The sequence below is a fragment of the Ambystoma mexicanum genome, chromosome 5q (genome assembly GCF_040938575.1).
Source record: "Ambystoma mexicanum isolate Mex_15411 chromosome 5q, UKY_AmexF1_1, whole genome shotgun sequence".
NCBI classification, from domain to species: Eukaryota; Metazoa; Chordata; class Amphibia; order Caudata; family Ambystomatidae; genus Ambystoma; species Ambystoma mexicanum.
Genome location: NC_090933.1, coordinates 419,326,021 through 419,346,708, shown reverse-complemented (window position 1 = coordinate 419,346,708; position 20,688 = coordinate 419,326,021). Strand labels below are relative to the sequence as shown.

At 44.9% G+C, this 20,688-nt stretch overlaps 1 protein-coding gene across 2 annotated transcripts in view; it reads right to left on the bottom strand.

Moving 5' to 3' along the window:
• The window catches only part of LAMA3 (laminin subunit alpha 3), a 1,348,901-nt gene that overhangs the window by 796,995 nt on the left and 531,218 nt on the right, over positions 1–20,688 (bottom strand). For both annotated transcript variants that reach the window (XM_069620910.1, XM_069620909.1), the window contains exon 12: positions 20,261–20,299. In XM_069620910.1, the coding sequence (XP_069477011.1) occupies positions 20,261–20,299 (39 nt within the window). The remainder of the gene's footprint in view (positions 1–20,260; positions 20,300–20,688) is intronic.

The window sequence follows — 20,688 nt, the reverse complement described above, 5'->3', positions numbered from 1 at the left end:
TCGATCAATTCAATCCAATACATCTACTCTATCCGTTCCGTCAACTCCATCCGTTCCGTCCACTCTATCTGTTCCGTCTACTCCATCTGCTCGATCTACTCCATCCATTCCGTCTACTCCATCCATTCCATCTACTCCACCTGTTCCATCCACTCCAAACATTCCATCCACTCCTTCCACTCTATCCAATACATTCACTCCATCCGCTCTATCCAATACATACACTCCATTCATTCCATCCACTTCTATCCAATACATCCACTCCATCCACTCTGTCCAAAACATACATACCATCCGTTCCATTAGTTCTATCCGTTACATCAGTTCCATGTACTCCATCTGCTCCATCAGCTCTATCTGCTCCATCCAATATATACGCTCCTTTCAGTACACACACTCCACCCACTGTTTCCGCTCCATCCGTTCCGCCCGTTCCATTTGTTCCATTCGTTCCATCTACTCCATCCAATACATACACTCCATCCAGTACATACACTTGATGCACTGCACTCTATGCGCTCCTACCCCTCCATCCAGTACATACACTCCATCCAATACACACACTCCATGCACTGCACTCCATGCGCTCCATCCCCTCCATCTGCTCCATCCGCTCCATTCGTTCAATCTACTTTATCCGTTCCGTCCGTTCCTTCCACACCATCCGCCCCATCCGCTGCATCCGTTCTATCCGCTCGATCTTCTCTATCCGTTCATCCCTTCTTCCAGTACATACACTCCATCCAATACATCCGTTCCATCAACTCCATCCAATACATACACTCTATCCACTCTATCTGTTTCATAAACTCCATCCATTCCATCCATTCCGTCTACTCCATCTGATCTATTTACTGCATCCACTCCATCGAATACATATACTCCGTCCACTCCATCCATTCTATCCAATACATACACTCGATCCGCTCCATCCGTTCCGTCCCCTCCATCCGATACATCCACTTCATCTGTTCCATCCGTTCTATCGGTTCCATCTACTCCATCCGTTCCATCCGTTCTATTTACTCCAGCCGTTCCATCCACTCCGTCCAATACATATACTCCATCCACTCCATCCAATACATATACTCCATCCACTCTATCCAATACATATACTCCATCCACTCCATCCATTCTATCCAATACATATACTCCATCCAATACATATACTCCAACCAATACATATACCCCATCCACTCCATCCACTCTATCTAATACATACATTCGATCTGCTCCATCTGTTGCGTCCACTCCATCCAGTACATCTGGTCTATCGGTTCCATCAACTCCATCCGTTCCATCCACTCCATCTACTCCACCTACTCCATCTACATCATCCACAACACCTGCACCACCTGCGACACCCGCACCGCTTGCGACATCTGCACCACCCGCAACATCCGCACCACCCATAACATCTGCACCACCCACAATATTCATAGCATCTGCAGCCTCTGCACCATCTGTTCCGTCCGCTCCATCCGTTCCGTCCACTCCATCCGTTACGTTTGCTCCATCCACTCTGTGAGATCCATCTACTCAGTGCGATCCATTCACTCCATCTGTTCATCCACTCTATCCTTTCCGTCCACTCCATCCGTTCCATCCGCGTCATCCGTTCCATCCGCGTTATCCGTTCCATCTGTATCTTCTGCTCTTTCAGTTTCTTCCATTTGTTCCAATCAGTCTATCCGTTTTAGTCACTCTATCCATTCCACCACTATTTACTCCTTTATTTCCCTGTTTGATCTACTCTGATTTTCTGTTTACTCTGGCTATCCACTCCGTTTACTCTATCCTTCGACTGTATTCACTCCATCTGTCCCTCTGATCCATCCATTATGTTCTAATTGGGAAACTTGGCGAAGTACCTCCGTCATGGAAGACAAGTCATATTTTAACGGTCCACAAAAAAGGGTCATGGGACAATCCGGCCAACTTTAGAATGTTGGCAATGCTAGACGTTTCTTCTAAGATTTTCACAAAGGTTTTGCTCAGGGAACTTAACATTTGGATTAGTGAACACAATATTCTTCCATCTAACCAAATAGGTTTCCGCGATAAATCAAGCACAATACACAATTTGCTATTATTATACATCTTCAATTGAGCATGCCTGGAGTAAACGTAATCTTAACGTCTACTGCGCATATACTGACTTCTCTGCGGCATTTGATACTATTCTTAGAAATAGACTCTGGAAAAAGCTAAGCTCATGGGGGATCCCACAAGGTCTCCTAAAGATGCTCATGCTGTTACACTCAGACACCTCTGTACGCATAAGACTTAACGCGGCTGGGAAACTCTGTAAATACATGACTACTAGTTGTGGTGTGAAGCAAGGTTGCATGATGGCTGCCATCCTGTTCAACCTTTATCTGTCAGATATGATGAGAGCTTTTCTTATCCCAGAGGCTAATCCTGTGAGAGTTAATGGTGTGTGTATTGGTTGGCTTGCCTATGCTGACGACCTGCTGTTATTGGATTATACCCCAGCGGGCCTTCAGCATATGCTCGACTCCCTTGTCATCTACTCCTCTGAAAATAGATTGTCCATTAATATTGACAAGAGTAAAATTATGGTCTTTTCAAATAAGCGTATTACTAAGAAATACTTGTGGAATTTAGCACAAAACAAAATTGAACAGGTAAAATCTTACAAATATTTGGGAGTCATCATTGACGAAAAGCTGAATTGGGTGGAACAGTGGTCTGCAATCAAAAGCCGCTGCACCATGGCCGCAAATGCTTTGAGTGTATTTATTGGTAGAAATTGCTGCTTTTCTGCAATTGCAGTTCTTAATATCTATCTGGAAAAAATCAGATCAATGCTCCTCTATGCTGTCGAAATATGGGGCCACAGGTTTATTAAACGTGGAGCGGTTTTTGAATCCATATTATTGAGAAAGCTTTTCCGTCTAGCCAGAAATGTGAGTGTTGAATATCTATATTTGGAATTCAACATCAGAAGCTATTTGTATGCGTACATTTGTCAATGTGTTATGTCATATGAGAAAGCGGTGACACTTTCCAATGATACAATTTTTGTTCCATATGTAAGAGCCTATCTTAGACTCGAAGGTAATGTGCTGCTTGGTACTCTTGGTACTATTCAAATGCTTCATTGTACATGGTCAAATGGATCTTTTCCAGGAACTATGTCTCTGTTAGCCTTTAAAATGCGACTTAAGAAAAAAGTCTATGACTACTGCCATGAGCTAAATATGGTAAACCTGGCATCTAAAAGGTACAGTGGTCGTATTTAGATGAGTATCTGAGCAGAGTCTCGTCTCCTAAATATATCATAGCCTATCCTAATAAAGGTACCTTTCACACTTACCTCATGATGATTACCTTTGACTATTGCACTAGAGACTAATTGTGTCACAATAGGGACTCCACACACGTCTAAGTACTGTCGTTTATGTGGAGTAAATGTTGTTGAGTCCCTTCACCATCTTATTATGTGTTGTGAAAGTTTAAATGAATTGTGTCCCTCATGTTTTAAATCTTATAATAATGGCACTGTGCTGACCGATATATCCGACTTATGGATGATTTTTATGAGAGGAAATTATATTAATCTGATATATTTCATTGTTGTTTTTTATATGAAGATTGTGGCAATTCTAAAATGTATTGTATAGGACATTCCTGGATTTGTAATATTGTTTTTTAGATTTTGTGTATTTATATTTGTTTGTACATGTGTTATACAAAGCCTAATTGGCTAAATGTATATCTAATAAATAAATAAATAAATACATAAATAAATAAATTATGTTGTATCATGTGGGTGTGCACCAGGTAGGACAACTTCGTTGTGGCATTTGTCATTTGGTTGCTGGGGGATTTGGACATAACTTGGGAGGTCATTGGTGTTAAGGGAAGAGCCATGTTTTAAGAAGTTTGCGGAATGACAAGTAGTCTTCGGTGAGTCAGATGTGGGGAGGAAATTAGTTCCATAGAGTGGAGGCCAAGGCTGAGAACGAGGAACCTCCTATCCTGACTGAGTTGGTGTTTGGTATCACTAAAAGGCGGGCAGAGCTTGATCTTAGTGTCTGCGGTGGGTGGTATGGTTTAAGCTTGTCTTGCAGGTATATCGGGCCAGTTTTGTGCACTGCCCGGTGTGTGATGCATAGGGTTTTGAAAGTGTCCCTTCGTCCAACTGGGAGCCAGTGGAGACTTCTACGAGCTGGAGAGGTGTGGTATCTTGGGCCCAATGCTAGAATCATATTGGCCGCAGCGTTTTGTGCTCTTTGTAATTTAATGAGGTGGTATGCCCAGACTCTGAGATAGAGGGAGTTAGCGTAGTCCAGTCTCAACATTACAATAGATTCAACTGCGGTAAGTCTGTTAGGAAAGGAGAGGTAGGGAAAAATGCATCTAAGAATTTTGAACTGGTAATGACAGGACTTAGATACGTTGTTGATTTGTCGAGAGAGGGTTAGGTCAGAGTCAAGAAAGCATCCAAGGTTTTTTACTGTGGCCGAGGAGGTGGGTGGATTGCCCATGGATGTGGGCCAAGGTAAAGGGTGGGGAACAATCTTGGTGTTGCCGCACAACATGATTTTGGTTTTAGTGGGGTTTAGGAGGAGGTGGTTTGTCATCATCCAGCGATCAATGTCAAGGAGGCAGGCTGCGAGGTCAGGCTGAGAGTTGGAGTCTGAGTTGAGGAGTTTTAGGATTACTTCGGTGTCATCAGCGTAGTTATAACACAGGATATTGTGTGGGCGAATTATTCCATGGAGGGTGGACATATAGAGGTTGAACAGGAGAGCTGATAGGCATGCTCCTTGTAGCACTCCAGTATTGACTGGTCAGGCAACGGACGTGAAGGAAGAGAGGAGGGTTATTTGTTTCCTGTTGTTGAGGAAGGAGGCTATCCATTTGAGAGCGTTTCTACAGTTTCCTAGGGAGTGTAGGCGGTCTAGTAGGATGGAGTGGTTAATTGTGTCAAAGGCTGCAAAGAGGTGTAGGAGGATTAGTGCAGCACATCCTGCAGAGTCCGCAGTGATCTTAATATCATCCCAGATTGAGGGCAGAGTGGTTTCCGTTCCATGTCGTGGTCTGAAACCTGATTGTGTGGGGTCCAGGAGGTTGTTGGATTCGACAAAGGCGTTTAGTTGGGAGTATGCGGTTCGATCGATGAATTTAGCAAGGAACCTGGTGTTTGAGATGGGGCGGTAGTTTTTGGGGTCAAGGGGGTTGAGGGAAAGTTTTTTTAGGAGAGGCTTGACATGTGCAGTTTTGAGGGCGTCTGGAAAGATTCCTGAGATGAGGGAGTCATTTAGTATGGTTCTTGCATACTCTCCTGAGCAGGTGGAAGAGAATATTTCTTTGCGGACTGAGGTGGGGCAGGGGTCGAGGGGGGAGCCAGATGGTTTCCGAGCAGTGAGAAGGTCAAGAAATTCATCTCTCGAGATTGGTGTGAAAGAGTCGAAAGTGGGTGGAGATGATGTTGCCGTGGCAGGCATTGGGGTAATTGATAGGGCGAACGGATTATGTGCCGGTGAGAGGAGGGCCAGTTTGTTGTAAAGGGAGGTTGTTCTGTCGAGAGCAGTGGTGTAGAAGAGGAGAGAGAGCGAGCCGCAGAGTGATTGAGATGGGGTGGATTGGTCTGAGGTACAGGTCGGTTTGACAAATTCAGAAATTATTTTGTGGAGTTCCTTGGTGCGGTTTCCACAGTTGAGAATTCTAGAGTTGTAGTGGACGTGTTTTGCTTTTCGGATTTCAGCTTTGTGCTGGCGATGGTGAAGAGCGAGGGTGGATCTACTCAGGTTGGTTTTACTTTTCGCCATTTGCGTTCAAGGGATTTATTCAGTTGTTTCTCAATTTTCAGTTCTGGTGTAAACCATCTGAGATTAGGACCATGGCGAGCGGCAGATTGGCAAGTATGGTGAGCAGGATTAGTGAGATATTGAGCCAGGAGTCAAAGGAGTTGATGGTTAAGGGTTCATTTCGTGGGATGGTTGAGGGAGGTCTTTGAATTAGAGCCTCGGCTAGGTCATTCACCTCCCCTTTTCGGGGAGGTGAATGATGCAGACCGGCCGATGGAGTTGATGGAGGTTGGGAAGAGTAGGTGGGCAGAGGAGGGGGTGGAAATGGGGAGGATGGAGTTGGATGGGTGGGTGCGGGATGGCAGATGGGCAGAGGGATTTGGGGCTGGGGATTCAAGGGTGAGTCGCATGGGGTTAGGGATGGTAGGTGTATTGGGCGCGGAAGTCGTTGTTGCGAGTTGGTACGTTGTCAGCGTTGGTACGAGCTGATTGGTCCATTCAATACTCATATTGGCCAATCCACAGCCGGGAGGCGAGAGCCGGCCCACTCACAGGAAGGCCCACGATAGCACTGCTCCCTGACTGTCGAGAGCCTGTCTAGAGGTGACAGAGGCCAGGACCAGGAACCCTGCATCAGCTTCCAGCCTTTCACCGCAACCATACATCTTGGTAAACTACTCTCAAACACGCACTATATTCTAAAAAAGACATTCTGGTGGGATACACCACAGTCTGTCGCACACACCCTAGAACTCTAATGTTCCATACGCTGTTCCACAGCGTTGCCATCTCTATGCCCACTGTAGTGCCCACAGCACATATTGATACCTAACTCGGCGTACTCTTGAATTGCAATGCAGAGCTGTCTCTACCTGACACGGACACTGGCTAATATAGACTTTCATGCGAATATATAACTGCAAACCACTCATACTCAAAGGTTTCTCTGTGTCCTGCTTTGCACTATGAAACTACCTACTGTGAACTGCCATATGCGGGAATAGCCTGTTTGAAGTGCCTATTGTGAATTACCCCATGCAGGAATAGCCTGTTTGAACTGCCTATTGTGAATTACCCCATGCAGGAATAGCCTGTTTAAACTACCTATTGTGAATTACCCATGCAGGAATAGCCTGTTTGAACTGCCTATTGTAAATTACCCCATGCGGGAATAACCTGTTTGTAGTGCCTATTTTGAATTACCCCATGCGGGAATAGCCTGTTTGAACTACCTATTGTGAATTACTCCATGCAGGAATAGCCTGTTTGAACTGCCTATTGTGATTTACCCCATGCGGGAATAGCCTGTTTGAACTGCCTATTGTGAATTACCCCATGCAGGAATAGCCTGTTTGAACTACCTATTGTGAATTACCCCATGCAGGAATAGCCTGTTTGAACTGCCTATTGTAAATTACCCCATGCGGGAATAACCTGTTTGTAGTGCCTATTTTGAATTACCCCATGCGGGAATAGCCTGTTTGAACTACCTATTGTGAATTACCCCATGCAGGAATAGCCTATCTCCAACTGCCTATTGTGAACTGCCCCATACTGAAATAGCTTATTTTTAATTGCCTACTAGGAACTGCCATATGTTGCACTAACTTATTTGTAATCTGCTCTACTCCGCCCACGCCACAAATGTATCATCCTGTGGCCTGCCTAATAGCGTCACCACCCCAGCGCACCTCACCCACCCTGCCTTCTATCTCATCACACTCGCCCTCTGGTCCATCCGCAGCATGTCACTCATGCACACAGGTCTAGCACCTCCAATAGACCACAGTCATGCCACCTCATACCCTTCTCAGAACACCCAGCCCAGCCCACTCACCCTCAAGCTCTATGTCCACAACCTCCTCAACCGAAGGCTTTGCAGACTCAGATCCCGCACCAAGATTCACGCCACTCTCTGCAGCACTCCACCCACTATCAACCTCAGAAACATCAGACTCAGCTTGCGCACCCCAACTAAACACACACATCCATCACAACACAAGCTGCCCAACACCCACCCCCTCACTTCCAAACATTCATGCAATAACCACACCCCGAGCCCTAACTGCAGCACCCACACCAAACATCCACCCACACCACCCCACACAGAAATGAAATTTGCGCTTATCAATTCCTGATCCCTCCCAGCACATTCTTTGGAGATCAACAACCTCATTACTTCCCTCAAACTCGACCTACTAGCCATCTCGGAAACATGGCTACATGAAGCATCAGGCCCCTCCTTGCCATCCCCCAAGGATACACTATCCTGGGACAAGACCGCAGAAACATCTAAAGATACCCTTTCCATTAGACTCTGCAGCCAACAATGGGAAAATAATGCTGACCTCCTCATTGCCAAACTCTCTATCTCCCCCAAATGCACCATAAACATCGTAATCACTTACAGACCTCCTGGCCCATGACAACATTTCCAAAAGCACATCCTCCAAATCGTCGGTAATAACCTAAAATGTTCTACCAAAACGATCCTACTCTGTGACCTTAACTTAGACCTTCATGACCCCAAAGACAAAACAGCCAACTCTCTAGCCAAAGACCTCTCCCACATTGGGTTTGAACATAAAATCACAGCACCTACTCATTGCAAAGGCCGATCCATCGACTGGATCGCAGACCACAACTGCGCCTCGTCCATCACCAACATCTCAGCCCTCGCATGGACAGACCACCACCTCATCCAATTTGCAATACTCCCCACTCCTAAACGCAAGACACTCTTGCATGCCCCACCCACCAAAGTCAGAAGTTCTAAAAAACTAATCAAAACCAATCTAGCTCCGCTTCTCGATATCCTGGAACTCAAACCTCCATTTAACAACGACCCCCTCTCTCTGGCCAACACCTATGCATGCATGCTCACCCAAGTAATTGAATCCATCGCTCCCCTAGAAGACAAAAAAGAGAAAAAAATCACTACACTCCAATTCTTGGTTCACGGAAGAACTTTCCACCCTACGCACCAAATAACATCAAGCACTAGCCAATGGCAATCCTCGTCCAACCAATCCTCCCTAAATGAATTCAAAGAGATCTCATCCACATATAAAAGAGCCATATTCCTAGCCAAATCAGAATCCTTCAAATAAAGGATTTCCAACGCTAATTCTAAATCTAGGGAAATCTTCACCATCTTCAAAGATCTCACCTCCTCTGTTACTACCCCAGACGAAATCACCAAAGACAAAGCCTGGTGTTCCAGCATTCAGGACGCCCTCATCAACAAAGTCAAAATGCTCCAAGAAAAAATAATAGCACAGCGTAAAGCCCTTCCCAATCAGGACATTCTAGATCCTCTCCCCATACCTAATCCTCTCTCTCAAATACCCCTCTTTGTCTTCAGAGATGTCACTGAGACAGAAGTGACTAATCTTCTCAAACACATCAAACCCTCCACCTGTAAAGGGGACATCTGTCCCCCTACTATCATTAAAGAATGCGCAGACTCACTCACCGCCATCATCACAGCATTCATTAATGCTTCCTTCTCCACTGGAATCGTACAACAAAGCCTAAAAGAAGCCGGGGTTTGCCCACTCATAAAAAAACACCCTAGACCACGCTTGCCCCAACAACTATTGCCCCATCACTACCATTTCATTCCTCCTCAAAATCCAAGATAAAGCCGCCCACATCCAAATCCAACAATATCTGGAATCCAATGCCATCCTAGGCAGAAGACAATCAGGCTTCCGCAAAGGATATGGTACCAAAATCATGGATACTGGAAACCTGCCCCTCCTCTATCTCTCCGCCGTGTTTGATCTTGTTGACCACGACATCCTCACCTCCCACCTGTCCAACGCTGCCCACTTCTCTGACAAAGCTACCTCATAGATTACCTCCTTCTTAGAAGGAAGGGCCATGAAGGTCTACTCTGACCAAGCCCACGCAGCCCCCACCACCATTAAATGTGGAGTCCCCCAGGGCTCCTGTACTGCACCTACCCTCTACAACCTGTTCACCAAACCTCTCTTTGTCTTATTGGACGCGCTCGGCATAGCATATACAAACTATGCCGACAACACCCAAGTCCTCCTCCCCCTCACTGGAGACTATGACCATGACTCAGAAGCTCTCCTCCAGATTTATGCCACTATTCAAACATGGATGGCAATCAATGGTCTCTGCCTAAACGGGGATAAAACTGAGACCATCATCTTGGGCCGCAAGGAAATCCTCTCCAAACTCAACACTAAATACTCCAACTTCACCGTCGACCACACTAATATACCAGTCTCTAAATCTGTAAAGACCCTTGGCGTCTGCTTAGACTCTACACTTTCGAGCCCCATAGGGCTCAATGGGAATGGGGCTCACTATTAGCTCCCTGGTCCCTTAGCGGCTCCCACTAAGGGCGCCTGGTAAAACCAGGCGCCCATAGCGGGACCTGCTAAGGGACCCCGTAGTACGGAGATAAGGGTTTACCGGCACCAGTCTCATTACCGGTGCCCGTTAACCCTTACTGCCCACCTCGTAATGAGGCCCAGTGACAGTATTAGGTCACGCTCAATGTGGTTGGGCACTCTTTCTAAATTCAAATTTTAACACAATGACACTATAATGGCACACTCAATGTTGTTGGGAACACAATCTAGAAGCAAGATTCAACACAGTGACGCTAATAGGGCACACTCAATGTGGTTGGGCACTCTTTCTAAATTCAAACTTTAACACAGTGACGCTATTAGGGCAAACTCAATGTGGTTGGGCACTCTTTCTAAATTCAGACTTTAGCACAGTGATGTTATTAGGGCGCACTCAATGTTGTTGGGAAGACAATCTAGAAGCAAGATTCAACACAGTGACGCTATTGGGCACACTCAATATGGTTGGGCACTCTTTCTAAATTCAAACCTTAACACAGTGACGCTATTAGGGCACACTCAATGTGGTTGTGCAGTCTTTCTAAATACACATTTTAACACAATCTAGATGCAAGATTCAACAAAGTGGTGCTATTAGGATACACTCAATGTGGGTGGGCACTATTTCTAAGTTCAGACTTTAACACAGTGACACTATTAGGGCACACTCAATGTGGTTGGGCACTCTTTCTAAATTCAGACTTTAACACAGTGATGCTACTAGGCCACACTCAATGTGGTTGTGTACTTTTCTGAATTCAAACATTAGCACAGTGATGTTATTAGGGCCCACTCAATGTTGTTGGGCACACAGTGTAGGAGCAAGATTCAACACAGTGGCACGATTAGGGCACACTCATTGTGGTTGGGCACTCTTTCTAAGTTCAGACTTTAACAGAGTGACACTATTAGGGCACACTCAATGTGGTTGAGCACTCTTTCTAAATTCAAACTTTAACACAGTGACGCTATTAGGACACACTCAATGTGGTTGGGCACTCTTTCTAAATTCAGACTTTAACACAATGACGCTATTAGGCCACACTCAATGTGGTTGGGCACTTTTCTGAATTCAAGCTTTAGCAAAGTGATGTTATTAGGGCACACTCAATGTTGTTGGGAACACAATGTAGGAGCAAGATTCAACACAGTGACGCTGTTAGGGCACACTCAATGTGGTTGGGCACTTTCAAAATTCAAATTTTAACACAATCTAGATGCAAGATTCAACACAGTGAACGCTATTGGGGCAGACTCAATGTGGTTGGGGACTCTTTCTAAATTCAAACTTAAACACAGTGACACTATTAGGGCACCCTCAATGTAGTTGGGCACTTTTCTGAAATCAAACTTTAGCACAGTGATGCTATTAGGGCACACTCAATGTTGTTGGGAACTCAATGTAGAAGCAGGATTCAACACAGTGACGCTATTAGGGCACACTCAATGTGGCTGGGCACTTTCTAAATTCAAACTTTAACACAATCTATATGCAAGATTCAACACAGCAAACGCTATTGGGGCAGACTCAATGTGGTTGGGCACTCTTTCTAAATTCAAACTTTAACACAGTGACGCTATTAGGGCACACTCAATGTGGTTGGGCACTTTTCTGAATTCAAACTTTAGCAGCACAGTGATGCTATTAGGGCACACTCAATGTCGTTGGGAACACAATGTAGGAGCAAGATTCAACACAGTGACACTATTAGGGCACACTCAATGTGGTTGGGCACTTTCTAAATTCAAATTTTAACACAATCTAGATGCAAGATTCAACACAGCAAACGCTATTGGGGCAGACTCAATGTGGTTGGGCACTCTTTCTAAATTCAAACTTTAACACAGTGACGCTATTAGGGCACACTCAATGTGGTTGGGCACTTTTCTGAATTCAAACTTTAGCAGCACAGTGATGCTATTAGGGCACACTCAATGTTGTTGGGAACACAATGTAGGAGCAAGATTCAACACAGTGACGCTATTAGGGCACACTCAATGTGGTTGGGCACTTTCTAAATTCAAACTTTAACACAATCTAGATGCAAGATTCAACACAGTGAACGCTATTGAGGCAGACTCAATGTGGTTGGGGATGCTTTCTAAATTCAAACTTTAACACAGTGACGCTATTAGGGCACACTCAATGTGGTTGGGCACTTTCTAAATTCAAACTTTAGCACAGTGATGCTATTAGGGTACCCTCATTGTTGTTGGGAACACAATGTAGAAGCAGGATTCAACACAGTGACGCTATTAGGGCACACTCAATGTGGTTGGGCACTCTTTCTAAATTCAAAACTTTAACACAGTGACGCTATTAGGGCACACTCAATGTGGTTGTGCACTTTTCTGAATTCAAACTTTAGCACAGTGATGCTATTAGGGCACACTCAATGTTGTTGGGAACACAATGTAGGAGCAAGATTCAACACAGTGACGCTATTATGGCACACTTAATGTGGTTGGGCACTCTTTCTAAATTCAAACTTTACCAGTGCTATCCTGCCACCACATTGTGTTAGCATGGGATTACAAACACCCTCTCCATTTTGACCGTTCCTGCTCTTCTTGTGGTGCATGTCCCTGCAGTTCAATTATTTGAGTTATGGGTAGAGAATTAAACTCTTCTTTCATCATCATGTCATGCACTATCGTATGTCTGTTAGCTGGTGTATCAAATTCAGATACTTCAGGAAAATATGATGCTTTTTTGGCTTCATTGTCAGTGGTCTCATTGCTGCAGGAAATTAAATCTCCATCCCTTGTGTGGGTGGCGCACTTCACCGCTGCGATGGACAATGGAAGTTGGAGTGTGGCTATGAGCCTGTACAATAATGGCGCATGTTGCACTGGTGTGCAGTCTGCACAAAGGAAGCCCCACCCTTTCCAACGTGACAATCCTGCATGTACTGTTGATGTCGTGCAGGCGGAGTCTGAGTACACTGTATCTCTTCGTCCTCATGTGTTTCAAGGGCCACAATAATTGCTACTAACTCTTCTGCTTGTGCTGAAAAATACAGAGGCAATCTCGCACTCGCCACTGCCTCAAATTTACCATTTGGTTTTACTTTTACCACTGCAGTCCCAGTGTGTCTTTCCCTTAAATCTTGGTCAATGATTGATGAACTCTCAATAAAGTGTATTTTCCCCCCTCCGAGGGCACATTCTCTAACGCGGGGATGTCATTGTAATGTTCAGTGTACTTTGTGCAGTCATGGACTTTATCTCCTTCCTGTATGGGTTCTGATATGAATGTTGCTGTATTCACTACCTTGCACCTCACTATTTTGACTGCTGAGTTCGAGATAATCACCTCATAACCAGATGCTCTCTGTGTAATCTATGTGCTTTTGGACTTCTCAAGAATGGCGTACAGGACATTCTCCGCATAAAAATTTATTTCACAGCCCATTGTGATTGTGACTGCTTTCTCAATAGTAAATGCTGCTGCAGCCAGTGACTCCTCACAAGGATAATGGCCTCTCATCATTGGGTCTAGGATCCCACTGTAATAGGCTAATGGTTTGTGCCCCAAAGAAGTTTTCTGAGTCAGAACTGCTGTCATTACCACTCTGAGTGTGAAAATAAAATGAATTCTGCACTGTAGTCAGGAATCTCTAAAACAGGTGCCTTGCATATTGCTTCCTTTAATACATGAAATGCTTCCATCGTTTCACTGGTCCAAATTAAATTACTGTCATCTCTCTGGGCATCTTTAAGTCCCTTCAAAAGGGAACTGGTGTATGTGCTGTAGTCAAAGACCTATGCCCTCCAATAGTTGCAAAGACCTAGGAATTTGTGCATCTCTCTTACTGTCCTTGGCTGAGGTTTTTTCATGATCGCTTCTGTTCTTTCAGGTGTCACATTCCTGCCATCTTGAGATATCAATTGTTCAATGTATAATACTTCCTCCTGACAATATTGTAATTTCTCCTTGTCTACCATATACCCTTTGTCTGCCAGGATCGTCATTAGCTCTACTGCGTCTTTTCTGCACTGCTCCTCTGTGTCGCTAAACACCAAAATATCATCCACATACTGGATGACTACGCTGTCAAGATGTACGTTTCCCAAGTCCATCTGAAGTACCCTTTTAAAGATGGATGGCGACTTGCAGTACCCTTGTGATAAATAAGTATGTTTCTACTTGTTATTTCTATATGAAAATTAAGTCAAGGCTTGTGATTCTACATGAAGAGGGATTGAGAAGAACACGTTCTTCAAATCAATAACAGTGAAACATTCGGCTTTGACTGGAATATTGCATAATATTGTGGCTGAATTTGGGACCAATCGTTATTCTGCTTCAACAATGTTGTTTAAGGGGCGCAAATCTTGAATAAATCTCCACAACCTCCCGTCGATTTTTTCCCTGGGTAGACTGCAGTGATTCATGGGGATTCAGAGAGGACCAATATTCACTGCTGCACCAGTGCCGAGATTGTCTCATAAATCCCCTAATTTGCTTCCTTTGAAATGGGATATTTATTTACTAAGATTTCTCCTGGCTTTAACTTGATCTTGACTGCACCTTTAAGCAGACCAATGTCACAGCGACTGCTGGTCCACAATGAGTCTGGCACCTGTGCCAGATCTCCCTTGAAAAATGATTGTGTCTTTTTTTATCATCGCCATCCTCTGTGGCACCTCTCTGTTCTCAATCTTCACCCAATACACGACACTTATGAGAAATATCACTTCATCATCTGAGTTTTCATTTGTGAACAATTCCTCATCTGTCAAGTCAGTCAGACTGTGTCCTTCATTCAAGGCTATTACTGCTCGCCACACCTTTCCTTCGTCGTCAGCCCCATGGATGACCACCCTTTCTTCCCTGACTACAACTGCTTCTAACTCTAGTGGAAATACATGTCCTTCTTCCTCATCCATTGGGACCTCTGGTCTGAATAGGAATTCCAGGGTTAGTCGTAACAGTTTACCCCTGATCCCAGAAAGCCATGGTAATAGCCATGGTCATCAACGACATTTGTGATGTCATCTTTGATGTCCAGGGTGTTAGTCTTAGCAGTGCACAGTGGTGACGCGAGTTATGGTTGCTTAGCTTACCATAACTGGCAGATTTCTGAGGTTTTTCGGTTTTACTTGCAACCATAACGTCCCTTCAACAAAGTTTGTCATTGAATTTCATAGGTTTTTTATTAGTGCAACTTAACCATAATGTCCCTTTGACAACATTTTTACAATTAATTTCATAGGTTTTGATTAGTGCAACTTAACCATAACGTCCCTTTAACAAAGTTTTTTCAGTGAATTTCATGGGTGTTTACTGGTGCATGCGATTTTCCTACAGCTTACTAATATCATACTTACCCCAATATAGCAAAATTTGTGTCCAATTTACAAAGTTTCACCTTAAAACTATGCCACCTTCTAGCATCATTTGTAACACTTCTGTACACTTTTCGCACCCTTTCCCACTGTTTTTGCGTCCGTCGACATCCGCAAACGTCTGACATCATCACAGACATTCTGGACAGTGCCACGTGACCATGCGTTTGCACGCGCCATGAAGATGTGTCCTCAAACGTGTCCGCAGTTCGTGATCGGGTCCGTGCTTCGAGGACAATTCAGAACTTCATTTTTTGCTGATCTAGGAACTTTTAAGCTCAAAATGTGCCCTTGCACAGCTCCTACACCTATTCTTACTCAATATCCATTAACAATCGAGTACAAAGCACATACTTGGAAGAATATTAGCAAAACTGCTATTTATCTTAAAAATGGCATCAGCTATTGCCATCCCTCCTACCCGAGAGCCACCAGCGCCACCAGCTGGAGGGCCTACACAACAAAAGACAATGAAGAGGACCACGGAGACGAGGTAGAGGAACTGTCTGCCTCTAGCACCCAGAGGGAATCATGGGTGGGATAGTTCTTTACCACTGTTGGGAATGCACCAAAGGCTAAAGCTACCAAGGTGAAATGCACTGAGTGCAACTTGGTAATCAGTAGCAGGCTACCTGGACAGTACTCCTACGGGACCACCTCCATGCGCCGCCACACCAAATCCAACTACTGCAATGCTCTCAGAAAGGTTGTTCCTTTTTTAGCAAGTAGTAGGCTGTCTTCCACCACCTCATCTTCCTCAACCAATACTGTAACCATATAGCCTACTTCTGTGAGACACAAAATCCCACCAGCTACCTTGCAAGCAATAAAAGAGGCTGTTGATCCATATCATGCGAAGATGACAGTCCTCTGCAATACTGCAACACACCACTCTGCAGGTGGAAGCAATTTTGAAGTGCTTCTTAAGCTGTAATCAAGGAGCATGAGAAACACTGCCTCCTACCTTCGAAGTAACACACACGCAACATCTTCCCCTGTCCACCTGCCCCACCATATTAGTGCTTGGTGCCTCTTCCCTCATTTCCCTCCCAACCTTACGTTCTAACCACTCCTGTAAAAATAAAATACATCAAAAAACAACAACAGAAAGGATCCTTTAGGAACCACCTTTCACAGTAAAAAAAACTAAAATAAAAATATTATAGACACCATCTACTCTACATTTCTCAGTAAAGTACATAGACTCAATAAGATTTTCCAACACATTTCCATTAGCATTTTGTGTTATGCTAATACTAATAATGTGGTGTTCATCCTCCGTTCCAGGGACTGCAACGGGGATAACGGGCCGGCAGCCCAAGTTATCGGCCCAAGCAAAGCGATGGTGAATAACGAGGGCTCCGGACACTTATTCCCCATTCCAGCCCCTGCAATGGGGGATGAAAGCCATTAGCTCCCCGGGTTCCCAAGATGGGAACCCGGGGTGCTAAAACAAAAAAGCATTTTTCTTCCTTCACCGGGACGCCTGCAGCGTCCCGCTGTAGGAAGGAAAATCTTTTTCAAGATGGCCACCTCCGTACAGAGCCCCTCTTCCCTTTCCATGTCAGCCTGCAGACGGTTTAGGACTTGTAGCTTCTGTGCTGGGTCCAACATATAGTCCTGACAACACTCATACATAGAATGTCAACATTTGCTGAGAGGAGTGTGAGGAATTCGACCAGCCGCACAGGGAGAGTGCGCTCGCTTGGGGTTTTTTGAATTTTGGAAATGAAAATGAATGATGGGAGATCAACCTCTGAAAATGTGTGGGGCCATTCTGCACACATTTTCCCTGCTCACTGCACAACAAACTTTTAGTCGAGTGTACTCCAGGAGGACACAGCCTACAGGCGGCGCCCTCCCCTGTCATGTTCAGCTGGAATGTGACAGCCATAGGTACATCAAAAGCATCTCAGAGGGGGAAGGCAACACCTTCCTCCAGCCATGGCCAGACTAATTAAAATATCAAACGATCCATGGATCTGCTTCTCTATTGTCTCTATTGTCTAAATCTGCTGGTGGCAATGCATACTGATAAGAGTTAATTGAAAAAGGCCTGCGACAGGCTTGGTTGCTGAACAGACAAAAGATCGGCAGGACTAACACCTCATGGATATGCAATGTCTCAACTTGAAGATAGCTCCCACCCATTTGTATGAAAGGCAGTGAATGGCATGCCTGGGTCCACTATTTACCATAGGCAACCCCTGCAGACAGGTCCCCTTTCACAGGGAAGAAGTATGTGATTTAGGGGAGACAGGAAGTCTGCTCTTGTCACAAACTTCAAGGGAGACGAGACACTTTGATCTACAACAGACAGGAAGATGCGTGGAACTTAGGAGTATATGTTGTTACCCCTTACCTTTCCTGTTGCAAAGCACTCTTGTCCTGACCTCACGCATAACCGAAGATTGTTGGTGGGGACCCAGGATTGGTTCCTTAAGGTAGGATTAGGCTGCACCAATCACTGGAGCCCATTTGGCTTTCAAAGAGGACTGAGCCCCTCACTTAGCAGATCATCCGGCAACTTAGAAAGAAGTAAAAAGAAAGACTCATTTGGACCCTGGCTGAAGGTACAGTCTGCCTTACATCTTCCGACAGTGAAGGAAGGCCAGGATTTCCAAGAGGGAAGCAATATCCTTCGCTAAATATCTCCCAGGGAACAGAGGGAGGTGCGGGACTCAGAGGACCTGTCCATTAGCTCCAGAACTGGTACCCAGCCAACACACAGCGTGCCCGGCTAGGTTCTGGCAGCAAGCTTCCTAGAAGGGAAGTGCCAGAGAGTCTCTGAACAAAGGACAAGGCAGTTGCCTGCAAACACTCTCCTCAGCTTTGGGCCGTCCTCCTCAAAAGACGACACGAGCCCTGTGAAGAAGCTAGGAGGAGTGCCTTGACAAGCCATCAAACAGCGTCAACCTTTTAGGAAATTTTCCAGACAGTCGAGCTCTCGAACCACGACCAGCTGCACCACTGACTGTTGTCACGCTGCAGTCACTAACACTGTCCGAGACGCCTCAACCAACATTCCAGATCCACCAACCAGCACAGAGACAATGTTCCGCCATGTAGGCCAGCCTGGAGCCGTCCATCCAGCCTCGCTTACCGAACTGCCTGCCGCCTGATAACTGCAGCTGTCTCCCATCTTGAACTCTGTTGCAGGAGCTGCAAAGCGTCCTGGAACCGACTCGATGCTGTCGAGCATCAAGATCATCTCAAGCACCAGGTACATTGTGGTTTTGTCCCACTGGTCCTTCTCCGAAGGCCCCTAGTGACATTTACGTCACCTTGATCCCTTTTTGCTGAAACCAAATAACCTTGAACAGTTAAGACTGATTGCTTTACCGACTACCCTCCTGTCAGTATCCATAGTGCATCCCTTTCCTTCGTGAAACTGTCTGTCCTCTGTATCCCCTTATAGGTGGCTTGTATTTTGTAGTGTGCTTGAACTGTCTGTTGTATTAATAATAAAGCATCCCTGGACCACTGCTGCCCCGGAAGTTGATTCGACACAATGAGAAACCATATATTTGGAAGAATATTTGTACAAATCGATATGGGATTAAAAGATCTTTAATTTTTGGAAGTGTTTGATGGTAGAATGTGACAACGCTTTAATATTGGCGGTGTTAGAATGTTGGGATAATATTCTAAACATGGATTATGTGTCTAGATGAATTTTATTGAACACATTTTATGTATTAGATTATATTGATACAAACTGCATATATAATGTATTTTAGGAATGAGATGAATTTTACAGTGCTAAAAGTTGGTATGAACTATAAAACACTAATACAAAAATGAAAGTCTAGACAGAAGGCTCAGGTGGAAAGAGCTGTTACACTTGTTGGGGTAAATTACAGTGAAGCAGACACGCGTATGACGTCAGGGGTGTGGCTGTAGAACAAAACAACATACCTAGTTGTTGGGCAAAGCAAAAGAGAGAAGCAAGAATGGTACTGCCACATGCATTGACTGGCAATTGCCTCACCACGAAATGCAGCGTGCGGCTGGAATGCCCTGCGGGCAGCCTGGCCGGTGGTGAATGTGGTACTGCTCAGATGAATCCCTGGGACCATCCCCATTGCTCAGAGCCCGTTACCAGTGCCCATGGTGGTCCTGAAGGCAAGGAAACGGAAGAATGCATGGCAATGTAGGCCTTCTAATGCCGGTGATATGGTTTATAGTGATTGCATCGAATGCCTTAGCATCTAAAAAAAAGCAACGAAAAAAAAACATCAAATGCATTTTTTTCTTTTTTCTATGGGGGGTTCCCCCAACCCCTGTTTATTTTACCCCTTAAAACTCATTATACTTCAAATAAAACCTTTACCTTTGAAAAAAATGTATTCAATGCTTTTTTGATGAATTTTTTTTTCTATGCTTTTGGCATTCAATGCTTTGTATTCGATGCATTGACTGGATACCGGTGACATCCATGTGTCTGCGTGTTCATTGGCTTCAGGGCACCGGCTTAATGATGTCAACTCATTACTGCCAGGCACATTTTCCATCGGAACACGTGGGTGGTCGGGGATGACATAGGGACAATGAATTAATGTTCGAGGGCTGGTGTGAGAATTAGAAGCTAGGTTGTCTTGCCTTTCGTGTTGCCAAGCTCCAAGTACAATTAAAAGTTGTTGGCACTGCCCCCACTAGCTCTCTGCCGGTGCCTTGCGGCATCCTGGCTGGCTGAGGAGACGCCCTGCGCACACACAATAAAGTCAGAACAGCACTTACGATGGCACTGCGGTCCAAAGAATCCTGCTTTGCACGGCCCTTGAATAAACAAAAGAAAAAAGAAACAGAACAAATTATTAAACGAACACATGCACTGGTCTAGCCAAAAAACAACAAAGGACGTTTGCGATTCATGTGCCTTGAGTGCTAATGAGCGGAATCCCGGTGAAAGGCGAAGCCCCACACTGAAAGCTCCATGTGCCAAGGGCCATGCCTGGGGGCTCAATCCTGCCAAATTACATTAAGCAACCATTTAATCAAACATGAAAGGGATTTCGCCTACAAATTGTACAGGCACCGCAAAGGATTTTTGGCAGCACATATTAAAGGTTTGAAAAGGTGGAACAGGTGGTGTCACACGAAATGGCCGCCAGTGCGCATTCACAAAGCTGTTCAGAGGATTATCACTGTTCCCGTCAGAGCCGGCC